At 37.3% G+C, this 27477-nt stretch overlaps 1 protein-coding gene across 1 annotated transcript in view; it reads right to left on the minus strand.

Moving 5' to 3' along the window:
* LOC120637680 overlaps window positions 1-27477 on the minus strand; it is a 135702-nt gene that overhangs the window by 33469 nt on the left and 74756 nt on the right. The window contains exon 2 of the mRNA XM_039909626.1: window positions 14105-14257. Coding sequence (XP_039765560.1) covers window positions 14105-14257 — 153 coding nt within the window. The remainder of the gene's footprint in view (window positions 1-14104; window positions 14258-27477) is intronic.

Here is a 27477-nt window from a genome sequence, read left to right on the forward strand (position 1 = left end):
ATAAAGAAACGATATAATATATTGTAGATTGTATATATAAAGATTTGTATTTTATACCATTTTTGCTTATTTCTGCCGCAAAGCAGCAATCGACATACGGCAGTCTATCACTTGATATTTAAAAAGGTGACACAAGTCACTATAGTTTACTTTAAAGACGACTTGTAATTGTATTTACAGCTTTTAATATATTTATGTCATTTTAGCTTATATCTTTAAACGAGCAATTCTTGTATATGTAATTGGAATCTCGGAATTGGCTCCAACGATTTTCATGAAATTTAGTATACAGGCTGTTTCACTAAAATATATTAAATGATGATATGAAAATATCATCTTAAGAAATATTTTCTTATTTTTAATTTTTTTATTCTAATAAAATATTTTTTTTATTTACTTAATTCTTTAGAACTTTAATTTCAATTTCTTCTAATTAGGGTAATAAATTAATCAAGCTAGGATTCATTTATATTGGACATACGACTATTTTTTTAAGTCGACTGATTCGCGGACGGAGTCGCGTAGGTCCGCTAGTATGTACTAAAACTACTACAACACAGGACATGTTTGTGTGGGTGTAAAGTTTCAAGCGGATGAAGCGCGGTTCGTTCCCGCTAGACACAAGCACTCGATTAAGGCGGCTCGATTTAAGGCCACTAAACACGGATAGCACTAAGTGAGCACTTAGGCCCCGCACACACAACACTTCGAGTGGGTCAAATCGATTCGCCGGCGAATATCTGACACACATAGCGCACATTGCTAACGGCTCGCCTGGGATTGATTTAATACTTCTTTTCGGGATTTTAGGGCTTTGGTCGGGAGAAATAAAAAAATAAGTTAAATATTAATTATACATAATATATGACAGTGACAGCGTTGACACCTACGGTCACCATGGACTCTCCTGTTCAAGAAGCGCTGGTCGCTTCTCTCGCCATAGCACCATCAACGACATCATCCGACGATCTCTTGCTACCGTTCAGGCACCAGCTGTATTAGAACCTATTGGTTTGGCGCGGAGCGATGGCAAGAGACCTGATGGTATGACGCTCATACCTTGGAGGCTTGGAAGGTCACTTCTTGTGTCGATACCCTAGCTGCATCACACATCCAGGCCACCTCGTCAATGGTAGGTGCGGCTGCTACCAGTGCCGAGCAGGCCAAGAGGCGTAAATATGAAAACCTGGATAGCAGCTTCATTTTTGTGCCTTTTGGAGTAGAGACTTTGGGACCGTGGGGTCCGGAGGCAAGAGCCCTTTTCAAAGAATGATCGGTGATCCTAGAACGGGCAGTTACCTTGGCCAACGAATTGGTTTGGCCATCCAAAGGGGCAATGCTGCCAGCATCATAGGAACTGTGCCTCGCTGCGGTGGTTTCTAGGACGTTTTAGATTTTATTTAGTTTTAAATAGTTTTAGGTTATATTTATAAAACAATTATTTTAAAGAATAGTCAGACTTAGTTGTTTTTCGGGAGATTATTTTCTTTGACGGGAGTCGGGAGGACACGCAAAAATTCGGGAGAATCCCGCCAATTCCCGACCGTCTGGCAACCCTAAAATGCAGATGATACATAATGAAGAAAATCGCCAGTACGAGTTATAAATACTTAAGGGTAGGCTTTTTATAACTGTTAGGTTAGGTTTAAAGACTTCTCCATAGCATAGGTGACATGCATAACAAATTTCAAAGCAGTCTGCCCGCGGCTTGGCTCGTAAACAATTTTCAATTTTCCCTCGGGAACTACTTAAGGAATCTGAATAAAAGGTACCCTATGTTTTTTCCATAACAAAGGTTACATGCATGCCAAATTTCATCCAAATCCGTTCAGCCGTTTTTACATGATTGAGTAACAAACATCCACACCTTCACATTTATAATTTTAAGTACGATATGATCTGGCCCGATTTAAAAATTCTTTCAGTGTTGGATAGCCCATTTATCGAGAAAGGCTATAGGCTATATATCATCTCGCTAAGACCAATAGGAGCTCAGCACCAATGAAATATGTTTCAAAATCGAGCGGTTTTTTTTCCGTTTGAGAGCTTCCGCCGCGTGCGCTGCGTAAACAGTTGAAGTTTCGATAAAATCATGTATGACATAGTTATTCCCCTTTAAAAGCTTCAAAAAAAAGTCCGCGAATTCATATGTCTATCTTTTAAGGTTGACTTATGCGCGGGAGAAGTCGCGAGGGACCGCTAGTAAACAAAACTAAAGTCCATTTTTATCATTTGTCTTATCATGTAAACATTTTTTTGATTATTTTACCGTTACAAGTAAAAATTATAGTTGTTTTATAAAATATAATTGAAACAATTGTGTTAAAATATATTGATAAAAACAAACAAAAGTAGTGTATTTTTCCTTCACTACAATGCACTTGGTGGGCTTATATTGTTATTGTAGGGACCCACTGTTTTTGAACTGACCCTTGAATCTAAGCCAAGACCTCGTAATGCGTAGTTCAACATATTAACCACTAGACCAACTTGACAGTAATATTACAAATAACAATTTTATATACTTACGTAGTAACACAGAACTCTAAAATTAACCTAGAGGTATTTATTCCTACGGGTGCGTATTTCGCAAATAAAATACCTACACAGGCTTGCCAATGAATGTAATTTATTAAATAACGAAAAATACGACAATTTTATTACTAAAGTGGGACCGGAGGATGTGCCCCCATTGTTGTAAAGTAGGTAATTGGTCAGTTCGGACCATTAGACCTAGGTTCAAACACCTGACAATGTTAAGGTAAAAACCTACTATTGAAATATAAAAAAAAAGTGTGTGTACTTATGTACACGCGTTAGAAGTTATACTTCTTTAGCGTAGATAAAAATATTTTCTTTAGATAAAAATCTTTTAAAAATTTTCATCTTTCGCCTTATTCTACGTTTGTAGAAATAACGACACTAACAATAGAAAAAAAGGTATTAAACAATTATTCTTAATAAACATAATTAAATTTGGAATACTAATAGACTCATTATCGGACAACCAAGTTTCGCTTCACTTTAAAATTTGAGCTCTTTGTACAATTGAATCAATTAAATCACCGGACAAGCACTTAACTTAGAAAAGTTAGACGTGCGTGCTGGGATTCGAACTCGGACCCGAAACTGTAGTCAAAGTCCTTCCCACTGGGCTATCACCGCTTCAAATAGCTATTCAATATTAACAAACATTCAACAGTTAACAACCTGTAAAAAACTAACAACTAGTCTTTTTTTTTCACCCGATTTTGTATGGAACTGCAGTCCATACAAAATCCTGGACCGTAGTAGTGGATCGAAACTGCAACGTTTCCTACTAGATGACGCTACAAGACTCATGTGAAAGGCATATACTAATTTCGGCATCGACGGTAGGAGAGCCGTAGCTTAAATGGTGAAAGCGCTCAGGCCGCGATTGCCCGAGAGTCGCAGGTTCAAATCCTGTCGGTTCCGGAATTTTTATATGCATTTTAAATTTATAAAATTCCTCCAAATGTAGGTAAAAACACTAATAAAAATTATACAAATAGTCCATAGAAAATCGTATTAGTCGGTAATTGATAGGAGATTACCTCGGAAAATTACATAGTACAGGTATACAAGAATGGTAAGTACATTGTAGGATTGAAATTGTCTAAATCGTTCAGCCTCTTATGCGATACGATAAAACCGAAGATGCGTTCTAAATATACATTCACACGTGCATCTTTATCCCGATGAGAGATACAGAGCAGATGCTTTCGAGACGAAAATTTAGCGGGTGCGTGTGTATTAACACCGACAGTGATAGCCTAGTGGGCTATCACTGTTAGGGCTTTGGACTCCCTTTCGGGGGTACTGAGTTTGATCCCCGGCAAAACTTTTAGAAGTTACATGGGTTATGATAAAAATAAGAAACACTGGTCATTTGAAGTTAATGGTTTAATGGGAGCACAAAAAAAAAATATTTCAGAAGGCGAGATGCTGTGCGGTGACAGATCATGATAAAATCCTATTGTATAGAAAAATCCTATTATAATGTTAACGATTACTTTATATTATATTTTTTATATTACGGCAATACACACATCACCATCTAGCCCCAAAGTAAGCGTAGCTTGTGTTATGGGTACTAAGATAGCTGTTATATATTTTTATGAATATAATACACATAAATAAAAAACTTATGATATACAGATTAACACCCAGACACTGAAAAACATTCATGCTCATCACACAAACATTTTCCAGTTGTGGGAATCGAACTCACGGCCTTGGACTCAGAAAGCAGGGTCGCTGCAAACTGCGCCAGTCGGCCGTCAATTGATATTTTCAAGGCCAATTGTATATTATTTCATAACAAATAACCGAATGAAATCTTTGAGATGTCTCTCAATAAGTTCAAATTATATAAAGCAGCTTGCAGAAAAATCCTTTTATAATGTTAAGGATCAAAAATGTTTGGGTGTGAATTGCTCTAACTTCATAGCTTAATAATAATTTACTGCGAGATGGTGAGCCGAAGCTACGCTTACTTTGGGGCTAGATGGCGATGTGTGTATTGTCGTAGTATATTTATTTATTTTTTTATTAATTGCTTTAACGGTGAAGGAAAACATCGTGAGGAAACTTGCATGCCTGGGGAGTTCTCCATAATATTTTCTAAGGCTAGTCGTGACCACGATCCATGCAACTGGGTCGAAATATCGACAAATTCAAAATATTATCGTGGTATGTACCCGTTGAACTATACTTAAGAAATAAATGCTTATAATATATGTATACACCCATTCATGATCATCACACATTTTTCCAGTTTTGGGAATCGAACCCACGGCCTTGGACTCAGTAAGAAGGGTCGCTACCCACTGTGCAAATGGACCGTCGATTTTGGATTCATCATTCAAGTCGGCATGATACAGTGCGGTTTTTTAATACCCAAAGGCATCTAAAAAATCTGACTGATTGATTCTATCGTTGGTAATTAAAAATCTCTACATAATTGATGCGAATTAGTAGTTTGATTGATTTATTCATCATTTTATGACTATTTCAATACAACGGTATCCTTATAAGATAGTAAACAAAAATCTAAATTCATATATTAGAAGTATATATATTCATATATATATACGACCGCTTAGTAGGTATGTATATGGGCGTTTTAAAAGCGGCTGCAAGCTCACGCTGTTAAGCGGGAGTCGGCTACTTCAAATACTCGGCACTGTCTGAACGGTCTATCATCGATTCTTTGGGTAGGTACCTCATTTATTTCAATCAAAATATTTAGTAGGTAGGTACGTACCTCGTTTATTACAATCTTAGTAGATAGCATTTGTTTGAATTGCTATCAATAATTAAACAACGGATAATCAAAATACCAAGATTTTTGATTTTAGGCGTGTGGAGTCCAATATATCCGCAATGGGACCAGTAACCGCATTTCGGATTGGTTAATACGGCCTTAATCCCTTCTAATTGTGGGAGGAGACCCCCGCGCTGTATTGGACAGGTAATTGATAATATAATTTGATAAACTTTTGGATAGACTTTATTATCATATCAATGGCTACCTATATGGGAAATTGTTATAATAGGCATTCAAGAATTCATTTTATTTTTAAATATTAATTTTTTAATTAGTCTGTTATTTTCATTTCCTTTTTTGCGTTTTTTTGTGGCTTACTTTTAATTTATTCAAATGTGACTAGTTATTTAACGTAACAAATTGATATAATGATTAACGACAAATTTTTGCACGCCAATTTTTTTAATCTTGGCAGGATATGTGACATTAACACATTAACCCGTACTCAAACCAAATAAAAATTGATTGATTGATTGATCATCAGCCTGTATTCGAGTAAGTCTTTTATGTTAAGTTCTACTCTTGATGGCTTAAAGGGGGTACGGCCATCAATATAACACGTTCGCCAGCAGCGCCTAGTACCAGCAGACCATACATAATACATGAGCAACGTCCCGCTGCCTCGCGCTGGATAATTGCGGCGCAACGGGCCCGGGCGCCTCACCAAACATGGCCTGGGACGTTAACACGACACGACACGATCTCAGATAGCCGAGAGAAATCTCAATCAAGACCTATGCCTATGTTAGCTTCACTACATACGAATAGATCCTGTCTGTCTGTACCTATACAACGTGTAAATGAAAACCGAAATGATACTTTACAGGCACTTTTGAGTAAACCACTGCCATAGTTTTACTGAAAGAAACCAGGTACAGCGCTAACATCACATGCAAAATTAAAATCATGTGACTGTCACTTTATTAGGTACTATACGCGTGGCAGTCTTTTATCTTCCATAGGGTTATCATAAGTAAAGACTTTGTTTTGAATTCGTTTGTATGGAATAATAAATATGCATCTTTTTATTTAATATTACATTATTATTATTTTATAGCTACGCAGAAGCTTGTCGCGAGATACGTAATCACCCACACCAGCAATGCAGAACACATTAATGCTGCTTGGCGGCTGCTTCCCCGGACTAGCTCTTTTACAATAATTGGGTACAACAAAAATATCGCCACAGTTTATCACAGGAGACGGGGAAATGTTTAGATTCACCACGCGCTTCCCCGGACGAGCTAAAGTCACAGATAGCTCCACTACAACTAAAAATTCCAGAAGTGGGACTAAAATTGCAAACAATCCTCGTAGCTTTTTATTATTTAGTAGACAAAGACAATGTAGTAGTAAATGGCCTCGACGTCTTCAGTAAACCTAGGCATCACGTAAATGGAATTCTCATGATTAAGACGATGTCTATAGAATAAAAGACGTTTTAGCAACTCTTATGTGATAACTATTGGTAAACGGCTGATGTATGTATAGGAATCTCTTAAGATTACGCATTACCTTGATCGTCGTTAGTGAAAACGGGCATAAGGCTACCAGGAACTGCGTGCTATCTTGAGTCGTCATCTCGTCGCGTCACACGAATGGCATCCGCACGGAACGGGACCCCGGGGTCCGAATAAGGCGTGATTGCCTGCAGGCTGCAACCCGATCGAAAGTTATGCCGCCGCTGAGAAAACTCCGCCATTACATTAATTGACCGGACACAATCACTGATAATGTTTTAGATGACCCCGATGTACTGATTTCTAGGGATTACCTAAAGCCTTTTTTTATAATCATTAATTTATCACATCAGAAATGTGGAGATCCATAGAAGTTTAGAGTTACCCACATAGCTCAACGAGTCGCGAAACTGGAGTGGCAATGGGCGGGGCATATAGTTCGGAGGAGGGATGAACGTTGGGGTCCCAAGGTGCTGGAATGGCAGCGCACTGGTAAGCGCAGCGCTGGTCGACCCCCGACGAGGTGGACGGACGACATTATTCGCGTCGCAGGCAGCCGCTGGATTCAAGCGGCACAAAACCGTGGAATTTGGAACTCCCTACGAAAGACCTATGTCCAGCAGTGGACGTCTATCGGTTGATACGATGATGGTGATGATGAATTGATGGACCAAGCAGATATACACACCTGTTAGTAAGTGGAAAACTATCGCCTATAAACAGAGTACCACTTCCCAGGTCATGCAAGGAACACATCCTGCAAAATGTTGCCCTGTGTTCATCAACCTGAGGCGTAGGTTAAGCCTCATGCGCCTGTAATTACACCGGAAACCACGCCCTTCAGACTGGAACACGTTATGCCGTGTTCCAGTCTGAAGGGCGTATTCGTCCTATCTTATATGTCAAAAATCAAGTTAATTGGTTGCTAAGTTAGGGCGTAAAAGAATGACAAACAAACTTTCGCATTAATAATTTTTAGTAGGTAAGGATACTATGTAAATCTTTAAAGATAAGTGACTATACTCAATGAACAACAGTCAACAAACTCATTGTAAAACTCATATTATACCATTTCTTTAATATTTCTAAATGATTGAATGAATGACTGATCTAAAGAAATAAAACCGTTTAAACTTCCTTCTGAAAACAATGATTTTGAACCTGTCTGCTGGTCAGAAGTCATATTAGCCTATTAATCGACATCTATAGGGCATGCAACACGAGAAAGTTATGTCTAACCATTATTTTAATTATTCATGTATTTCATATAAATTGTGGATGTTATATGTAATATATTTTATTTGTATTTATATGTAATATATTTATATATATATATATTATAGTTAAATTTATATATATATATATATTTTATTTGCATATTTGTATAATTTTAAATCTTATTTATTGCACCACCTACCTCTTTTCTATGTTTTTTCCTTTTAAGCCATTGGTTGCCTGGAAGAAATCGCTATGTAGCGATAAGGCCACCAAATTGTACTTTCTTGATATTTATATCTCTGTAACTACTTTTTTTCTTTGGTGTACAATAAAAGTGTATTCATTCATTCATTCCTCTCCCATAGGAGAGACAGTTTTAGTGCATATACCCACCACACTACTCCAATACTGGTTCGTGGGCTTTAAGGACTATTACAACAAGTAGTGATAATAAACGAGACCGGCTTAACGTGCTCTCCGACGCACGGGGGTTAACACCGCGAACTTCCTAACTCCGGGCGGGTATTGAAAATTCTTTAATGGAAAAACACAATACCTAAAAACTTTTGTTCCGACCGGGATTCGAATTCTGGATTCTTCTTAGACCAGGACGCGTTTGGAACCCTCGTATCTTTAGTTTTAACTTTACGAATATGGTTATCGCCATCATCTCACTACTGTGTGATTCTCATGTAATGTACGCATCAAAAGTGCCACCTATGGGCCTACTTGAATAAAGATATTTTGACTTTGACTTTGACTTTCGAGCTCGTGATCCGTAGAATATGCTAATCACTAAGCTAGCGAGGCAGTTAGTATATACACTATCTGTGTGAGAGTTCTGAACGAGACCTATAGATGATTGGAAAGTGGACGAGTCAATAATCAATATTGAGTCGAGTGGACAACCGGCTCCGAGCTGCCTTTAGTAAGTACCTACTCAGAGTATAGTATACTAGACAGAAGGCAACCGGATTACTGTTCTATGCCCAGCGGGCTAACACTTTGCAAAGTTTGTATTTTTTGTAAATCACCAATCAATAGGTTTCAAATTGTGAATAACTTATGTATATATATATATAGAGGTAAGGAAATAATGATGAAATATTGCAAAAGGGAGTTACATGTGACATATCAAGTGTATTTTCAGTTACTTCGTACCAAATCAACAATTATCATATCCTACTAATATTAGAAATGTGCAAGTGTGGATGTTTGTTACTCAATCACGCAAAAACGGCTGAACGGATTTGGATGAAATTTGGCGTGCATGTAGCCTTTGACATGAAAAAGAACATAGGCTACCTTTTATCCCGATTCCTTAAGTAGTTGCCGAGGGAAAATTGTTTAGGAGCTAAACCGCGGGCAGACTGCTTTGAAATTTGGTATGCATGTCACCTATGCAATGGAAAAGGACATGAACGTTCTATACCGATCTCTCAATTAGTTACCGTGGTACCGTGGATTAACAATTGTTTACGAGCGATGCTTTAGAACCAATTTGACAGCCGATTGGCGCAGTGGGCAGCGACCCTGCTTTCTGAGTCAATGGCCGTGGGTTCGATTCCCACAACTGGACAATATTTGTGTGATGAACATGAATGTTTTTCAGTGTCTGGGTGTTTATCTATATATTATAAGTATTTATGTATATTATTAATAAAAAATATTCATCAGTTATCCTAGTACCCATAACACAAGCTACGCTTACTTTGGGGCTAGATGGCGATATGTGTATTGTCGTAGTATATTTGTTTATTTATTTATTTTATTTTAATTCTGAAGTCCGCGCAGACGAAGTCGCGGGCAGAAACTAAAAAAAAATCCCATTATTTAAGAAGGGGGTTTCATTTACTCTAAGAGCTCAACACGCTATCGTCTCTCTATCGCCATTTTTTATCTGTCTTTTCGATCTATCCTAGCCCAAATTTTTTAACGTGATATCGCCATCGTGGTAACAAGAACTGTTATTCTATGTTCCCTACTAGATATGTCGCTTCAGGGCATTCTGTAGGCTGGTTACGATTCAACTGTTGAAAGTCGGGTCGGATTTATTGTTGCGTTTATACTTTACTGCATTCGATTAGAAATTTCTAACTTCGTAAACCTGAAATCTATTTCGAAACATTTACCTACTTATCAGAACTGCTTGCTGTTCCACAAGGCAATCAACCCATTACGGGCCCACTACTGAGCACGGGTCTCCTCCCACAATGAGAGGGTTAAGATTGAGGTTGGTGGACTCCATACACCTTTGAGAACATTATGTAGAACTCTCAGGCATGCAGGTTTCCTCACGATGTTTTCCTTCACCGTTGAAGCAAGTGATATTTTGATTACTTAAAACTCACACAACTTAGAAAAGTTTAGATTCCAACTCGGCTCCCAGTGCGCTATCACCGCTTCCGGATCAGATCTATATATAATGGGAATCATGGGATGAATTTTAGGCGGCTGATCACCGGAACGACGCGCCATTCTAACTTTTAGGAGTTACGTGCGAGTTTCATGACGGCCGAGTGGCGCAGTTGGCAGCGACCCTTCTTACTGAGTCCAAGGTCGTGGGTTCGATTCCCACAACTGGAATATGTTTGTGTGATGAACATGAATGTTTTTCAGTGTCTGGGTGTTTATCTGTATATTTTAAGTATTTATGTGTACTATATTCATAAAAAAAAATTCTTCAGCTATCTTAGTACCCATAACACAAGCTACGCTTACTTTGGGGCTAGATGGCGATGTGTGTATTGTCGTAGTGTATTTATTTATTTATTTATATAGAACTAGAAATTTAAAAAATAACATAAAAATGCAGGACCTGCACAAGGACAAATTATATCCAAAGAGATTTCTTCCGGAAGCCCTCGAATGTGAGAAAAATTAAGTAGTAGAACTCAGTAGGTACTAACAGAAATAACTGATACGAAGAGATACAACGCAATACGGTACGGTAAGGTAAATTTCGGACATTTATAATTTCCTTATTTTCCATGGTTTGTCAAAGACATGCCACCGAACGATGAAGCGTTCCGGTACGACGTCGGTTAGAAACCGATTAGGGTTGTGGGCTTAATATAACTGCCACACTCCTAAAAAGTTAGTTAGGTATTGCAGTCATGTACTATGCTTAAAATATACTTATTTAAGTAATGAAATAGTATTATACGGTATAATATATATTGCACCGCCTAGCTTTTTTCTGTATTAGTTTTCTTCGCCATTGGTTGCGTGGAAGAAATCGCTATAAAGCGATAAGGCCGCCTACGTACGATATAAGTTAATAGGATATTACTGTATTTCCACGCAAATTTAACCGTCAAAGTACCTTACATTTTAATGTCCTTTTGTGTTACACTGATCTCATTCATAGATCGCGGTAAAAAACAACGAGTTCTTTTCAATTCCTCGCGAGGAGTCATAAGAGCTGTAATACCTAGCATTACTAATATCGGTTCCATGCAGCGTGACTTCATAACAATATTTCTCAACTCCGAAGACGAAACAAAACCTTACCATAGATCGCGCTATATAGTTTCTTTTCAACTTGGCGTTATCTCACTAGATGGGGTATTCTAGCCCAATTTGCACGATTTGTAGTAAATCCCAGCACTTTAACTATTCTAAGTTATGTGCGTTTTAAGGAATTAAAATATCACTCACTTCAACGTTGAATGAAAACATCGTGTCATCCCGCATGCCTGAGAGTTCTCCATAACTTTCTCAAAAGCGTCTAAAGTCCACCAATCCGCAATGGGCCAGCGTGGTGGACTACGGCTTTAACCCCTCCTCAGTGAGGGAGGAGACTAGTGCCTTGTAGTGGGCCGGTAATGGGTTGATATGATGTTGATGATTGGCTCTCAGCTACTCAGTAAAGGTAGTTTCTTAAATTAATAAAAACACTTATTTAAAAAGAAAGATTTTAAAGATCTTTAATAAATTTTTTAATAAAAAAAAATGTTATAAAAAAATGTTTTTTTTTCTTTAAAGAAAAAAAAATGAATATGCCGATTTGATTAAATATCTTTAAAATAAGTGTTTTTATTAATTTAAGAAACTATATATTTCTATATATAAAAATGTTATGTTGGTTTGTGTACGCTTCAAAAACTCAAAAAGTTTTGCACAGTTCGAGCTGAAATTTTAGCATGATATATAATACGCATCAAGGATTGTTTTTATCTATTTTTCTCAACCATTTAATCACAATGTGCCACAGCAAAGCGTGGCAGAGTACAGCTACTTTTCTATAAAAGCCTTACTTTTTGTCACTGTATATCGTGCGGAGAGTTTGATTTCTCGCACTAGCTATTTTTACTTTTCGCTTTTTTATAATTTACGTATCGTTCCGTTAATGTCTTTATCATCATATCAATCCATTGCTGGCCCCTTACAGGGCACGGGTGCCCTCTCGCAATGAGAAAGGTTTAGACCGTAGTACACCACGCCGGACAGTGCGAGTTGGTGGAGTCCACACGCTTTTTAGAATATTGTGAAGAACTCTCAGGTAAGCAGGTATAACTTTTAAACGATGTATTTTTTTTTTAAATAAGCATTGTTTAGAATTTAAAAATATGACAATCAATAAATGAAAGGAAATAAAGATGATCAATAAGAAACTTATGTAACCGAACGCATTCTTCACTGTCCGTTTAAGTAATAAAATTAGTATAAGTAATTCATCTATGAACTCAAAACTAAACGGAATTAGTCTAATAAAATCATGAGTTTAAGCGATTATACATGAATTTCTTACACGTTTACGCGATCCTCAAAAAACACAAGCATTCAGATACATATTATTCAGTCTACGGATACATAGCCATCGAACTTATAACATTCTCGTTTTCGTTCAAGTAATGAAATAGATTCGTGAACCAATAGTAACATAGTCGCTAAGTACTGTTTTCTCGCGATAACCCGCGAACGGTCACGCGGCTATTTATAGTCGGCCGGCTCCTTAATGTTGATATGCACACATACACATCAAGCTTACGAAATGTAAATAAACATAATTATCCATAGAGAAATGTGTAGACGGCCTCGATTTATTGGAGTGCGTCGGATGTTTGCGGACCACCGGTTAAAGGCGTCTTAAAAAAACGGAACAAATCGCCTATCTTATAAAAGCGTTAACTTCCGGTCAGGATACGATTATGCGAAGTCGAAATCTGTTTTTTTTTATTTAATGAAATTTTTGAAGTTATACTTCTTTTGGCGCATTAGGGAAATGAGATGAGACTTAATTTTTACGTAACGCACACCGTCACAAAAAAACCAACACCCTGAATTTAGCTATAGTCAAGATTTAAGTTTTTCAAAAAACGTTTTTTAAGATAATTTCAAGGAGTCTTCTAGTTCAGTATCTATAAAACTTCGTATTTTTATTAATTTTTTTTTACTTAGGCTCCTGAGGAAATACTAAATACTAAATATACTACAACAATGCACACATCGCCATCTAGCTCCAAAGTAAGCGTAGCTAAATGACTGATGAATATTTTTAAGAATAATATACATAAATACTTAGAATATACATATAAACACCCAGACACTGAAAAACATTCATGCTCATCACACAAACATTTTCCAGTAGTGGGAATCGAACCCACGGCCTTGGACTCAGAAAGCAGGGTCACTGCGCCAATCGGCCGTCAGACATCAGTAACACAGTAATATACTCGTATGTATTCAATTTAAATTACTTGTTATTAGTGTTTGGTAATATACTTAGGTACAGTATTTTTTATTTTATCCCAAAATATTGCAATGTTTCCTTTTTCCAGCAATAGCCGCAACAAGTCGGTTTCTCTAGATAAATTATTCAAAAACTTCAAAGTTAGGACATAATTATTTTTTATACTCGATATTTAAGACACATTGCGTTGATTATTGCATTCCCTTGATTTTCAATCATTCCTTGTTCGATTCCAAACTAAAATATGATTATTTTTTATCCTTCCTACAACAAACGATGCACGCAAATTTGTCAGGCACCGAATTCGGGACCTCCCACTTTTATGACCAAACAGCTAAAACTGCGGTAAGCGGGTCAACAAACATGATTTTTTGTACTTACCGTCAAACCTCTTAGCCCTCGTGGACAGTATTTCAGCCAGCTTGTTGAGTTCACTTCGCACCGCCCCCTCTAATTGTAGCCGCGCGTGCTGAGTCAGCTGAGGCCTCGAGCCTGCTCCGCAACAGCCTTTGTTGGGACACAGCGCGTCCGCGTCTGAAAACAAGAAAATAAAACTGTAAGAAAACTGTTTTCTGTAAGAAAACTCAACGACAAAAACAGACTGCGTTCCCTATTAGTATGGCCAGGAGACATTTTCCCCCGGGAAAAAGACAAAATTTTATCTCCTCCCACAGTTTTATCAAATCTCCGAGCATAAGCGCACTAGTGGAAATATTTTCCAAATATTATATGTACTAATAAACTTCTCCTATTCCCAGTTGCCCCGCTGTTGGACACGTGAATTGTATCCCTTCTCAGGGTATATAATTTTGGTCTCCCGCTTCACGTCAATTTTATCCCTTCTCAGGGGATATAATTTTGGTCTCCCGCCTCACGTCAATTTTATCCCTTCTCGGGGGATATAGTTTTGGTCTCCCGCCTCACGTCAATTTTATCCCTTCTCAGGGGATATAATTTTGGTCTCCCGCCTCATGTCAATTTTATCCCTTCTCAGGGGATATAGTTTTGGTCTCCCGCCTCACGTCAATTTTATCCCTTCTCAGGGGATATGATTTTGGTCTCCCGCCTCACGTCAATTTTATCCCTTCTCAGGGAATATAATTTTGGTCTCCCGCCTCACGTCAATTTTATCCCTTCTCAGGGGATATAGTTTTGGTCTCCCGCCTCACGTCAATTTTATCCCTTCTCAGGGGATATAATTTTGGTATCCCGCCTCACGTCAATTTTATCCCTTCTCAGGGGATATAGTTTTGGTCTCCCGCCTCACGTCAATTTTATCCCTTCTCAGGGGATATAATTTTTGTCTCCTGCCCATACTAACCGTGCTGGTGAGAAATACACCGATACAATTTTACAAGAAATTGTTTTGAAACATTCTTCAATGGAGCTATACTCCTATTGGTCTTAGCGTGATGATATATTACCTATAGCCTTCCTCGATAAATGGAATATCCAACACTGTATTAATTTTTAAATCGAATCAGTGGTTCCTGAGATCATAGCGTTAAAGTAAACAAACTCTTCAGCTTTATATTAATATTAGTACAAGTTAATAATAATAATTCTGACACAACATTCCATCGGTATTGTAGATTATGAGGTCTGTAGCCTTAAAAAAATAAAAACATCGGACAAATCTCTCTTACGAAAATAAAACATCATAATATTTAACTCACATAATAAATGCCTATCTATATTCAAGGTTTGATACACACCGCTTAAGTCCTACAAAATAAAAGACAAAAGTAATAAAAATAGTTTCAAAGAATATTCCAAATAGCTTCAAGTCACGTGGATCATTTCCCCATCCCGCCTAATGCAATAAGGCCCCCTCGGACGGATGTTTAAACTTATTTAGGCCCGTCTGAAGGCCGCACCCCCTCGATCAGCGCCCTAAAGCTAACCAGCGAGCTGACAATGTTGCCACAAAATATTTATTTATATCTAAATAACTTTATAACGAAATACATTTTATAACGTAAATTTTGGTACGTCTTCATAGAAGATCTGTCGAGTCATACGTCACAAACAGGCGTAAGAGTGGGTTACGATAAGAACCGTCTTACTCAAGTAAAGATCACTAAAAGTTATTTCTTCCAGATTATTTATAATGAGGATGGATATATATGTCTAATGAGGATTAGTATTTCCGAGTCCATTGCAGAGCATACCTAACATTGGGTTTTGGCATTGGCTATTGGTAAGGACTTGACTAGTAGAATAATATGAACTACGATAAATTTCAAATCTAAGCTGAAACCGTAACTACCACAAAATAGCGAATTATATAATTTTTTTTCACAATTCCCTCGATATGAGTATCGTAAATAGGGTTGAGAACGACTATCAATTAAGAATAAATGAATGAATTAATAAATACGCTTTTATTGTACACCACGTAAAAATACAGGAAAAATTATAAACAAACAAGTTCACACGATGTATACAATAAAGGCGGCCTTATCACTAGATAGCGATCTCTTCCAGCCAGCCGGTGGCATAAAACACTGCTCAAGACGAGAGGTAGGTGGTGCATATAAATATATTTATAAGTACATACACAAATACTATATATATACTAGCGGAACCCAGCGCCATCTGTCGGTCTTATTTGTGCATTTAAACCATCCAGGGTGCCACCCAAACGCATACCAAAAAAAACATTCAAATCGGTCCAGCCGTTTAGGAAGAGTTCAGTGACATACATACACACGCACACAAGAAATATATATATAAAGAAAATAAACTTCTACACAACATTATATATACATACTAATAAATAATATATATCTATACAATGAATATCAATAAATATTTATAAAAGTATTCTGAATAGTTGTGGTTATAAAATAATAAATAAAAAAATCAAATAATATTCAAAAGCAATCGAGAATCGAGATGATCGTAAAGTCTGATCGAGCCCCATGAATTAGTCACGGTCGCCGCTCGACGACGAGCAAACATTATAATATCAAAAGCCTTGTGGCATTGCTGTAGTGCCACGGCACCCTTTAGTTTGGGGATGCAGCTGCGTGGTCCAATTCTAAAGGGTAAACCGGATAAAAATATTGTGAACCATGTGAAATATGACAAAAACAAACCTAAAATCTTTATTACCATAAAACCCCATGTTTTATGGTAATAAACGACCGACCAAGCATATAGCCCACCTGATGATAACACTTGACAGGGCATTCAAGAAAGATGCCCTACGATGCGCTGACACTATGTCAATCAATTTGAGGCGTAGGTGTCTAGTCTCATGTGCCTGCATTTACTCTGGTAACCACGCCCCTCAGAACGGAACGTTTGGTGTGTTCCGTTCCGCTGCGTGGCAGAAGAAGTAAGCATGGCGATACTTCTTCAGATGAGCTGTTACAAACTACTATTATTGGTATGCATATAGATTCCTCATGTGTATGTGTGAGCAACATGTTTTACTGGTGTCCCGACAGCATATACCTCCTTGGAACCTACTAGTCACTTTTGTAAAAACTAAGTAAAAAAGGGGTGAAATCCCTGTATTGCGAGGGGCACGGTCCTAGTTAACAGTACATTGACTGGAGCGTGGAGGGCTCTAATACCCGTTTTAACTAAACCTAGGAAACGCTTAAATTGGATGAATAATGATTTGGGCGAAGCGCAAATACAATAAAACGTTTCACCAGGTCGTAACTGAAGTAAGGCATTATTCGCTCCCTTTTAAGAGAGTGAAGTGTAGAGTGCCTGAAGCCAGTGTATAACATCCGACTTCCTACTTACCTAATAGTCAGCTGCTAGTACTTTCTTATAAATGAAATTTAACCGGATGTTTAAGCTACATTGCCGCAATCTTATATTAACGTTTCATATTAATAAAAAGAATTACAACGAGCTACATATACCGCTTCAGCTTATGCCTTAAACCTTAATTTTAATTGAGATTGACCCTATAACTTTATATGCAAGCCATTTAACACTCTACCCCTTTTGCATTAAAGTATGAATTCCCCTAACGATACATAAATTGGATTCCAGTTTATCCCGCGCCGTCGACAGAAATCACGAGCTTGAATACAATAACGCTTCCGAATTTCAAAAGGATTTGCGTTAATCAAGATATTATTGTTATGAAACAATGTTACTCTGTGGACTCGCACTCTATAGTTACAATGTAACAATCATTGCGTCGTTATTTGAAGTAGAGCTGGAATACCTCGCAGTTCTGGGGGTCAGGAGGGGTTCACTTCAAGTCATATTCTATAATTTCATTAATACAATATTTTCTCTGATCTTCTGGTGGGAGGTTTCAGCCGGGGCCCTACCACCCGACAAATAAGTTTCGCGATTTAGCGTACTGATACGATGGCGGTTAAAAACAGTTTGGGGTATTTTGCCCCTTGTGAGATAGAAGTCAACGACTAGGTTTTAGTGAATAAAGTAACTAACAAAGACTGTTATGGGCTTCATTTAAAGCCCAATCGCGTTAGGAACTTAGCCACTTAGCTTTTGGGTTGGGTAAAGGAATTTAGTTATCCCCATCACAATAATGCTAAATAGTTTAAATTTCTCTTGTGTTGTCTTCCAATGTAAAGGTCAGAGCGCAGAAGTGGGATAAAAGGTTAAGTATGACGGCCAAATTTCCAATAACCCTTAATCAATTTCAAACCGAATGCATTTGTATTAAAGTTCATTATCGATTGGTCACAGACAAAATTCTGCTCAGCGGAGGTAATCTGTGCACCGAATGATAAATCCCTAATCTTTATTTGTGTATCTCTATCAAAGATGGCATAGCATCAGTCTGGCTCCGTGCAACTGCATGTATAACACACTGTAAACAAACATCACAGAAATAGTATTTGTATGAATTACAGCGTGGTTCTTATGTGAATCTTCGTGTAAGCCAGTATTACCCAAAGTGATAGTTTTGTGGCTTCAGAAATTGTTCATTGAAAAGTTGACATGGGTCAAAGCAATTATCTAATAATACTTACTTGCCGACGGCCGATTGTCGCAGTGAGCAGCGAAACTGCTTTCTGAGTCCAAGGCTGTGGGTTCGAGACACATGAAAACATTAATGTTTTCAATGTCTGGGTATTTATCCGTATATTATAAGTATTTATGTATATTGTACATAAAAATATTCATTAGTCATCTTAGTAACCTTCACCCAACTACGCTTACTTTGGGGCTAGATGGCGATATGTGTGGCGTATGGGCGTAGTATATTTATTTATTTACTTAAAACAATTAAAACGTGGACGAGTATTTTGGTCATATTATAAAAAAAGATAAATAGCTCCTTCGGCTTAACATTCAGGGAAAAAGTAGCCGGCAAAATACCACCTGGCAAATAGTGTTAATGACAGTATGAGCTGGTTATAACAAAAAGAACACCGGGCAGGGTAATAACTAGCCATGTCCGAAGCCCAAGAGACAGATAATTACTGCCTCTGCCCATAAGATCACAACATTGACCCTGGACAACTACCAGGGGTTAATGCTGGGGTCTTAAAACCAGAGAGGTGGTCGCAAAGCATCAGTATTGCCGTATTATGTGTATATAAGCCCCACCTACCTATTTTCTGTACCTATTTGTTTAATATGCGATAATGCCGCCAAATTGCATACTTTTTATTTATTACTCTCTGTTTTTCGTATTCATTCATTGCCATGTGAACAGGCTGCAAAGTTTGGGAGCCGCTGTCTTACGCCCTCGCTTTCTTTAATCTCTGCACGATGCTAACTAAACAAACACTCAGCTGATGGTAAACATGCCGTCGGGGCCCGCTATGGAAATTTACTTTCGTCTACTATCAATAAATTTATGGTTTTAGGCAACATCGAATCAGAAAAGAAGAGTGAAAAAATATTAACTTTTGGTGACACAGTTCGCCCTGAAAGTAGACAGAAGCGAAAGCCGTTAATGATTTAAAAGATGATAATAACTTTGTATTTCATTGAGTTTCGCATCATCGAATTAGAAATGAGAGTGAATGAGGAGCTCGACTTACCTTTCGGGGGGCCGAGTGCGAAACCCAGCACGCATCTCTAGCTTTTCGAAGTTATGTGCGTTTAAAGTAATTAAAATATCACTTGCTTCAGCTGTGACGCAATAACATCGCGAGGGAACCTGCATGCCTGAGAGTTTTACGTAATTTTCTCAAAGGTGTGTGAAGTTCACCAATACGCGCTGGGCCAGCGTGGTGGACTACGGCATTAACTAGGTTAGACTGTTGGGTTGCTTGGAGTCATCCGGCTCCGCTATCATCTCTCACAAGATAGAAAAATGAATGTTAAAATGTAAAATGTAAACTTGTGATAATGGAAAAGAGCAACTGCTGAGTTTCTTGCCGGCTTCTTTTCGGTAGAATCTGCCTTCCAAATCGGTGGTAGAGTCACTACAAACAGACAGACTTGACGATTCAAAAGTGCTTATATTAGGCCTAATTGAAATAAATGAATTTTGAATTTTTAACCCCTTCTCATTGTGAGAGACCCTTGCCCGTAGTGGGCCGCTAATGGGTTGATGTGATGATAAATAATAACTTTATATTTCATAGAGTTTCAAATCACAACGATTCTAAAGGAGTTTCACTTCAAAACCATAAAGCATTGTAAGAGTTAAAAAAGCGCAACCTTAACTTCTTTCTAACTCGTATTGTAGATGTTAACATTACGTTACGTTATTTCACGTTAATTGGTAAGGAACATCCCTACTAATATTATAAATGTCAATGTAAGTTTGTATATTACGTTTTCACGCAAAAACTACTTAACCGATCCTTACGACACTTAGTACGCATATTCTTGGAAGTATTAGAAGTAATATAAGATACTTTTTATCCCGACATTAAGCTCGGTTCCTTTGGGAGAGGGGATGAAAGTGTTTGACGATTTTACACCGTAACTCCGACAAATTATAACCGATTTAAATAATTATTTTTGTGCTATAGAGGTTATAATATGTTTTTAATTTTGCCCTAAATTTGTGTAGATCTGATGAATTTGGTTGGAGATAGAGGGCAGAACTCCTCAGCGGACAGCAGCAAGCCCCTCATTTAAGGCTTAGCGATACTGAATACTTCAAATTTTTTTAGAACTGCAACCAAATTGAATGCCACATCAAAAACAAAATCAAACGCAGACGAAGTCGCGGGAAACAGCTAGTAGTATATATTGAAGTGAGATTTAAGTACTTGTTCACTTGAAGTTGTAGTACTTTTGACGTGTTCGCAATCAGTGTTACATGACATTACAGACAGCTGTTTCCTAGGAGATAACGAATAAATTACAGTCCAAAACAATACAATACATAATGAGTAATTAACTATCTGTTGCCCGTGAAATTGCCCGCGTTTTTTTGACAAAAATTATCCTATGACCATCTCCAAGTAATGATGATGCACGCATCGCATCTTATCTTTTTGCAAAATCTGAAGCCGTACATAGATTTTTGGCTATGCAGGCAACTTTTTTAGTACCCTGGAAAAGTCCCCGGGGGGATAAAAATGTCAGGTAAAAATCTTCGGGTCACAAGCTATAACCCGATGGGACAAATTTCATCAAGCACCGTGCAGCGGATGCGCCGAACATACGTAGAAACAAAAAAACAAACACACTTTCATATCTAAAATATATCTATATATATGATTCTAAGAAATAAAATGTATTGTAAAATGAAGGACAAGACAAATCAATTAACACTGTACGAATATTCCAACAGTGCGTTTCAGCCTCGTTAACAAAAAGCAACGTGCGCGCGGGAGTGATTCATAACTTATTATTTTCAAAATACACGACCTAATGGTCAAAAAATAAGTAGAGACGTTTCATCGAAGTGTGCGTGAATTAATGTTGGGTCATGTTAGGTCTGTCGTGTATATAAAATAGCTTAGCAAAATCATTGGGCGTTGTAATTTAATCGGATTATCCGTTACCTGGCTTGTTTAATTGTCTGAGAATTATTTAGTTCGGTATAATATTTTAGGTTACGATGGTAGTAAGCCTCATGAACTAGTCTAAGCTCTATGCGCCTTATTTATAAAATTGGCATAACGTTAGGATAGTTCAGCTCAGTCATTTTAAAGGTTCTCTGTCAATTCAAGTCTGGCATAACACTGCATACCTAACTACTCCAACGTTCATTATCCATCATCCGTAGCCTTTTAACATCCCACTGGCACCACGTCTCGCCTTTCAAAGTAAAGACGGTTTAAGAGCATAGGCCCACCACGCTGCTCCAATGTGGGTCAGTGGGCTTCAACGACTATTATCATAAGCAAGTTTTAATAATCGGGTTTACTAGCTCTCCGAGGCTATCCCGACGTAATGCCACGTTGTTAATAAGACCCTCTCGCAAGCGCGTTTCTCGATGCTCGTTAATACGTAAGGAACTGGGTGATAGATACTGGGTGCAGATAGCGTCGCGCCCTCTTCACATTTAACGACTTTTTTATTCATTTCCGAGCGGCACTTGTTATGTAGGGCTGTCGTACGTCACCGCATGCCTTGTAAATGGATTATAATCATCGCTAACCAAATTTATGCCCTTTTTTAAACAGTTATAATTTTCGGGCGAAGCACTGCCCCACCTGTACGGCTAGCATGGGCAGCCAATTACATCCCCGGGGAAAGGTTATAAATGTATCTTCTCCCACAGCTTTTTCAACTCTCAGAGCACTGGCGCAGATGTGGAAATAATATCCAAATAATATATGTGTATTAATAAACGGGGGTAAACTGCTCCATGTTCCAGTGATTTAGCCGGTGGGCACGTTAATTATATCCCTTGTCAGCAGGGCTAGTACAGGCAGGGGACAAAAATTATATCCCCCGATTATATCCCCTGACCGGTATAGTTAACGTGTCCACCTGCTAAATCACGGGAACATGGAATAAAGGAGTTTTTCGCCGTGTGTGGGAGAAGATACATTTTTATCCTTTCCCCGGGGAGATAATTGTCTCCTGCCCATGCTAGCCGTGCTGGGGATATAATCGGGGGATATAATTTTTATTTCCCGCCCGTGCTAGCCCTGCGGTAAGTGGAAAACCATAGGCTATAATTAGAACAACACTTTGCAACTCTGTGTCCATCGACTGGAGGGGTAGATGATAAGCATCGTGAGGTTCGTAAACAATTTAAGCTCGTCACAATAAACCTGCTGATGGTGAAATGCCGGACGCTCCAGATTCGAGAAAAGAAATATTTTTTATTTCTTCAAGGTGACAGCCCTATTGTAATGTGCCACAGAAAAACAATCAAACGGGGTGTACAAAATAAAAACATATGGCGGCACTTGAGACAGCATTATATGTTAAAAAATGCATGAAGTCAAATAAAGAAAGAAAAAGAAAAGAAAGAAAGAAACATTTATTTTTTACATTGCGCCACACATTACTATATTCACAACACCACATATGTTATGTGTGGCACAACCTAGAAAACAGGAAATGTATAACAATTTTTCTGTATCTTGTTAATATCTTTATTCAAGTAGGCATAGGTGGCACTTTTGATGCGTACATAAGAATAACACGGCAGTGAGATGATGGCGATAACCACATTCGTAAACTTAAAACTAAAGCTACGAGGGTTCCAAACGCGTCCTGGTCTAAGGAGAAGAACAAACTTAGACGCGTGTTTTTTTTTTGTTACACCATCTCGCAATGTCATTTTAAATTATAAAATTCTTATAAAATTACATGGATTGACGGCCGACTGGCGCAGTGGGCAGCGACCCTGCTTTCTGAGTCCAAGGCCGTGGGTTCGACTGGAAAATGTTTGTGTGATGAGCATTAAGTGTTTTTCAGTGTCTGGGTGTTTATATGTATTTTCTAAGTATTTATGTATATATAATTCATAAAAAATATTCATCAGTCATCTTAGTACCCATAACACAAGCTACGCTTACTTTGGGGCTAGATGGCGATGTGTGTATTGTCGTAGTATATTTATTTATTTATTTATTTATGGATAGATTTTTCTAGATATCGCGGCCAGCGTTTTTTGACCAATTTAAACCGATTAGGGATACATTATAACTGTCATCCTCCCTAATAGATTAGCCCGCTATCATCTTAGACCGCATGATCAATTGCCACCAAGTGACGACCTGGAGCAACGGCGCTGAATTTAAGTAGGAGGTCCCGGGTTCGATTCCCAGAAGGGGCAATTAGGGAATTAATAATTTTTAAATTTTCTCTGATCTGGTCAGGTGGGAGGCTTTGGCCGTGGCTAGTTACCACCCTACCGACAAAGACGCGCCGCTGCTGCTTTGCGGCAGAAATAGTATGGCATTAGTATATCCCCGGACGAGCTATGATGTTCAATTAAAAATGGCTACTACTACAAAAAAAAACGTGTGTGAACTTATGTACACATGTTTATATCTTATTTGTATCTATATGTAATATAAATATATATATATATATATATATATATATGTATATATATATATATATAACGTATATTTATATGTGTATATATATATATATATATATATGTATGTGTATATATATATATATATAAATATATATTTGTATAATTTTTAAATCTTATTTATTGCACTGCCTACCTCTTTTTTATGTTTTTTCCTTTTACGCCATTGGTTGCCTGGAAGAAATCGCTATGTAGCGATAAGTCCACCAAATTGTACTATGTATTTATATCTCTGAAACTACTTTTTTTCTTTAGTGTACAATAAAAGTGTATTCATTAATTCTTACACGCGTTAGAAGTTATACTTCTTTGGTGTCACAAGATAAAAATCTTTTCATAAATTTTATCTTTCACCTTATTCTACGTTTGTAGAACAAACGACACTAACATTAGAAAAAAGGTATTGTTTGGTAACTAGCTAACTTCATGATGTCAGTTTTTTGTGACGGTGTGCGCGCATCGTAAATATTATTTCCTCGCACCATTTTTCTCCAACGCACCAAAAGTAGTATAACTTCAAAAATATTTATTGGCCAAGCTTTTATAATTAGTTTTTTTCACAGTCATCATCACGTTTAACGCTCCGGCTCCCCGTAAACGGATAGTTCGCGTGACGAGCCGTGTCCATAAACGAGTCCTTACACAAACATGAAAGTTCTGATTTGTTACCTACTGCGGTTGTTTCAGACGTAAATTACTTAATTGCCAACGATACGATCGTTTGAACGGCGTATCACATCGTTACTTGACTTGAGTTATGTAAAACGTACGTTTTGTTTTCGTTTTATTAAGATAAAGTTATTTACACACCAAATGTGGTGAAAGCCCAGTCGCAAGGACTTTGGCTTTACTATTGGACCGAGTTCGAATACCGGCATGAACCTCTCGCTTTTCTAATTTATGTCCGTTTTAAGCAATTAAATATATGTTGCTTTAACGGCGAAAGATATCGTTGTGAGGAAACCTGCATGCCTGGAGTTCTCCATAATGTTCTCGTCATCATCCTCCGGTGTCGGAAAACGTGCGTAGAGAATAGGCACATTGACGAATATCTGTTTTTTGTGAACTATTAATGTTGTTTTCTTGATAACATATGATAATATTATCCTATAAGTGCAATGTGAGAAAAATACAGTAATTTTTAGTTACGAAAAGTACTTGACTTTCATATAGCGAGTGTAGATCATCACCTCAACGCTTCGCTTTTGTTGTGCAATTGATGGAATTGTAAATTACACCATAAAGATTCTCCTGCTTTTCGGGGAGTTATAGCAAATTAAGCATAATTTTCATAAACCCGATACCGATTTATTTGGTACAGTTAATCTGTTATCAAAATTAAGCTTAATTTGCTATACTCCGCGAAAAGCAGGAGAATCTGTGTGGTGTAATTTATAATTTCTTCAATCCTTATACTCCACACCAAACAGATCCTCGGCAATACACCCTCTACGCACGTTTCGCTCCGAAACCGGAGCATCATCAGGAGATGTTGACTTTACAATGAATGATGTTCACTTAACAATTATTCATTGTAAAGTCAACATCTCCTGATGATGCTCCGTGATAATATATCATGGATTTCCGCAAAGTAACGCCTGCTTCTAAACAACAGTTAATCTGTCCGAATTCATTGGTTATGGTAAATTTATTTAAGGAGACTCAAATAAAAGTAAATAAGCCATTATTTGTAGTAATTAAAATTCATTCATGCGTACAACTATGTTACATAGAAACACACAATACCTATTTTACTCACATTTCGTCTGCCATCTTAGATGTTTATACGAAACCCGTCATGCTTCGCGGTTACGAATTATATTCCCAGTTTTAGAAACGCTGATCACTGAATAAACTATTGGGCGAGTTCAAATATTTAGTAACTGTCATGTGTGGTTTTTTGAATATGTACTTTACTAAGAAAGATGATGTCTCACAGCTAAGCACAGGTTTCCTTTAATAGCATACAGAGGTTAAGAGCTTACTCTCCACGCCACCGATACAACTTGGGTTTAATTGTTTATTAAATGCTTTTGATAATAACTGGTAGTTTTACGAGGCTCCGAGGTATTAGTATGGGTCTTGCTCTAGTTTTCCTTGGTAGCAATTTTAGTTGAACGCTGTTTTTATCAAGCTTCCAGAAACTGGGGGATAATCTCCAACACCTATATTTATAGTTAGATACAAGTATGTTTCCACTTACAAACGTTTCATTCACAATTTTCTTGTCTAGCGTAGATGTTGGGACGTGTAGGGTTGTCAACGCCAGAGAAAAAAAAATGTTTTAGAACTTTAGACCATCCTGATTACGATCATCTTGATTCCAGGTTTTATTAGGTTACAAACTATACCAATAGTATGAAAAACATACAACATATTGGCATGGTGGAGTGATTTTCATACCAATGCTCAAAATTTAAACAAATAATTATTCTTCTAATTAAAGTAGGCCTTGTTAATGAGAGATTGAAATAAATTGTCAAGTCTGTCTGTTTTTACTGACTCGGAAAGCAGATTTTTTTCATTTTGTTGTTTCTCACATTATCACAGGTTAAACCATCAAAGATTTCTTTAATAAAAAACCCAATAGGCTCCGAAAGTACTGGACCGTTTTTTTATTATTTCTTCTCAAAAAGAAAGCTAAACTATTACGAAGTAATATAGGATTTTTTAATATTCCGAAATTTTGAGATCCTTAAGAAAATTGCAATAACGTAACCTAACGTAGCAAAATTTTGCCTATAAAATTTTAGAACACAAATTCTAAAATTTTCTGAAATCGCCACGAAAATTAATAAATTACAGCACTACTACTAAACAAAACTGTTATTTTTAGAGCTACACTAAATTAAAAAAGTTTAAAAACTACACTCTCTTTGAGTGATGGCATTTTAAGTAGCTATATTATTGTATGTAAATTATGTACGTATTAAAATCTACTTATATATATTATGCATGTTATATATTTATATTTTATATTAATATAATACGTATATTTATTTAAATTATCTATGTATTTGTATCTATACATTTTGGTATTTATGTATATATATATCAACACTATTGGCTCCCGCTCTCTTGCTCTAAGTCCTGTCTACAAAGGTTCCCTCCATGAGATTGCTTGCAGCAATAAAGCCGCCTTTGCATGTCTACATTGTGTACTGTATACTTCTTACTGTACTCTTTCCCTGTATATTATACGTGCAATAAAGTGTTTCTTCTTCTTCTTTTCTTCTACACCCAATATTTTTAACAAGAACACACAACTTAAAATATGCTTCAAAAACAAAACCAAACGCTGACAAAGTCACAGGCATCAGCTAGTTTTGCA

This window comes from Pararge aegeria, chromosome 4, assembly GCF_905163445.1.
Source record: "Pararge aegeria chromosome 4, ilParAegt1.1, whole genome shotgun sequence".
In the NCBI taxonomy this organism is placed as follows: Eukaryota; Metazoa; Arthropoda; class Insecta; order Lepidoptera; family Nymphalidae; genus Pararge; species Pararge aegeria.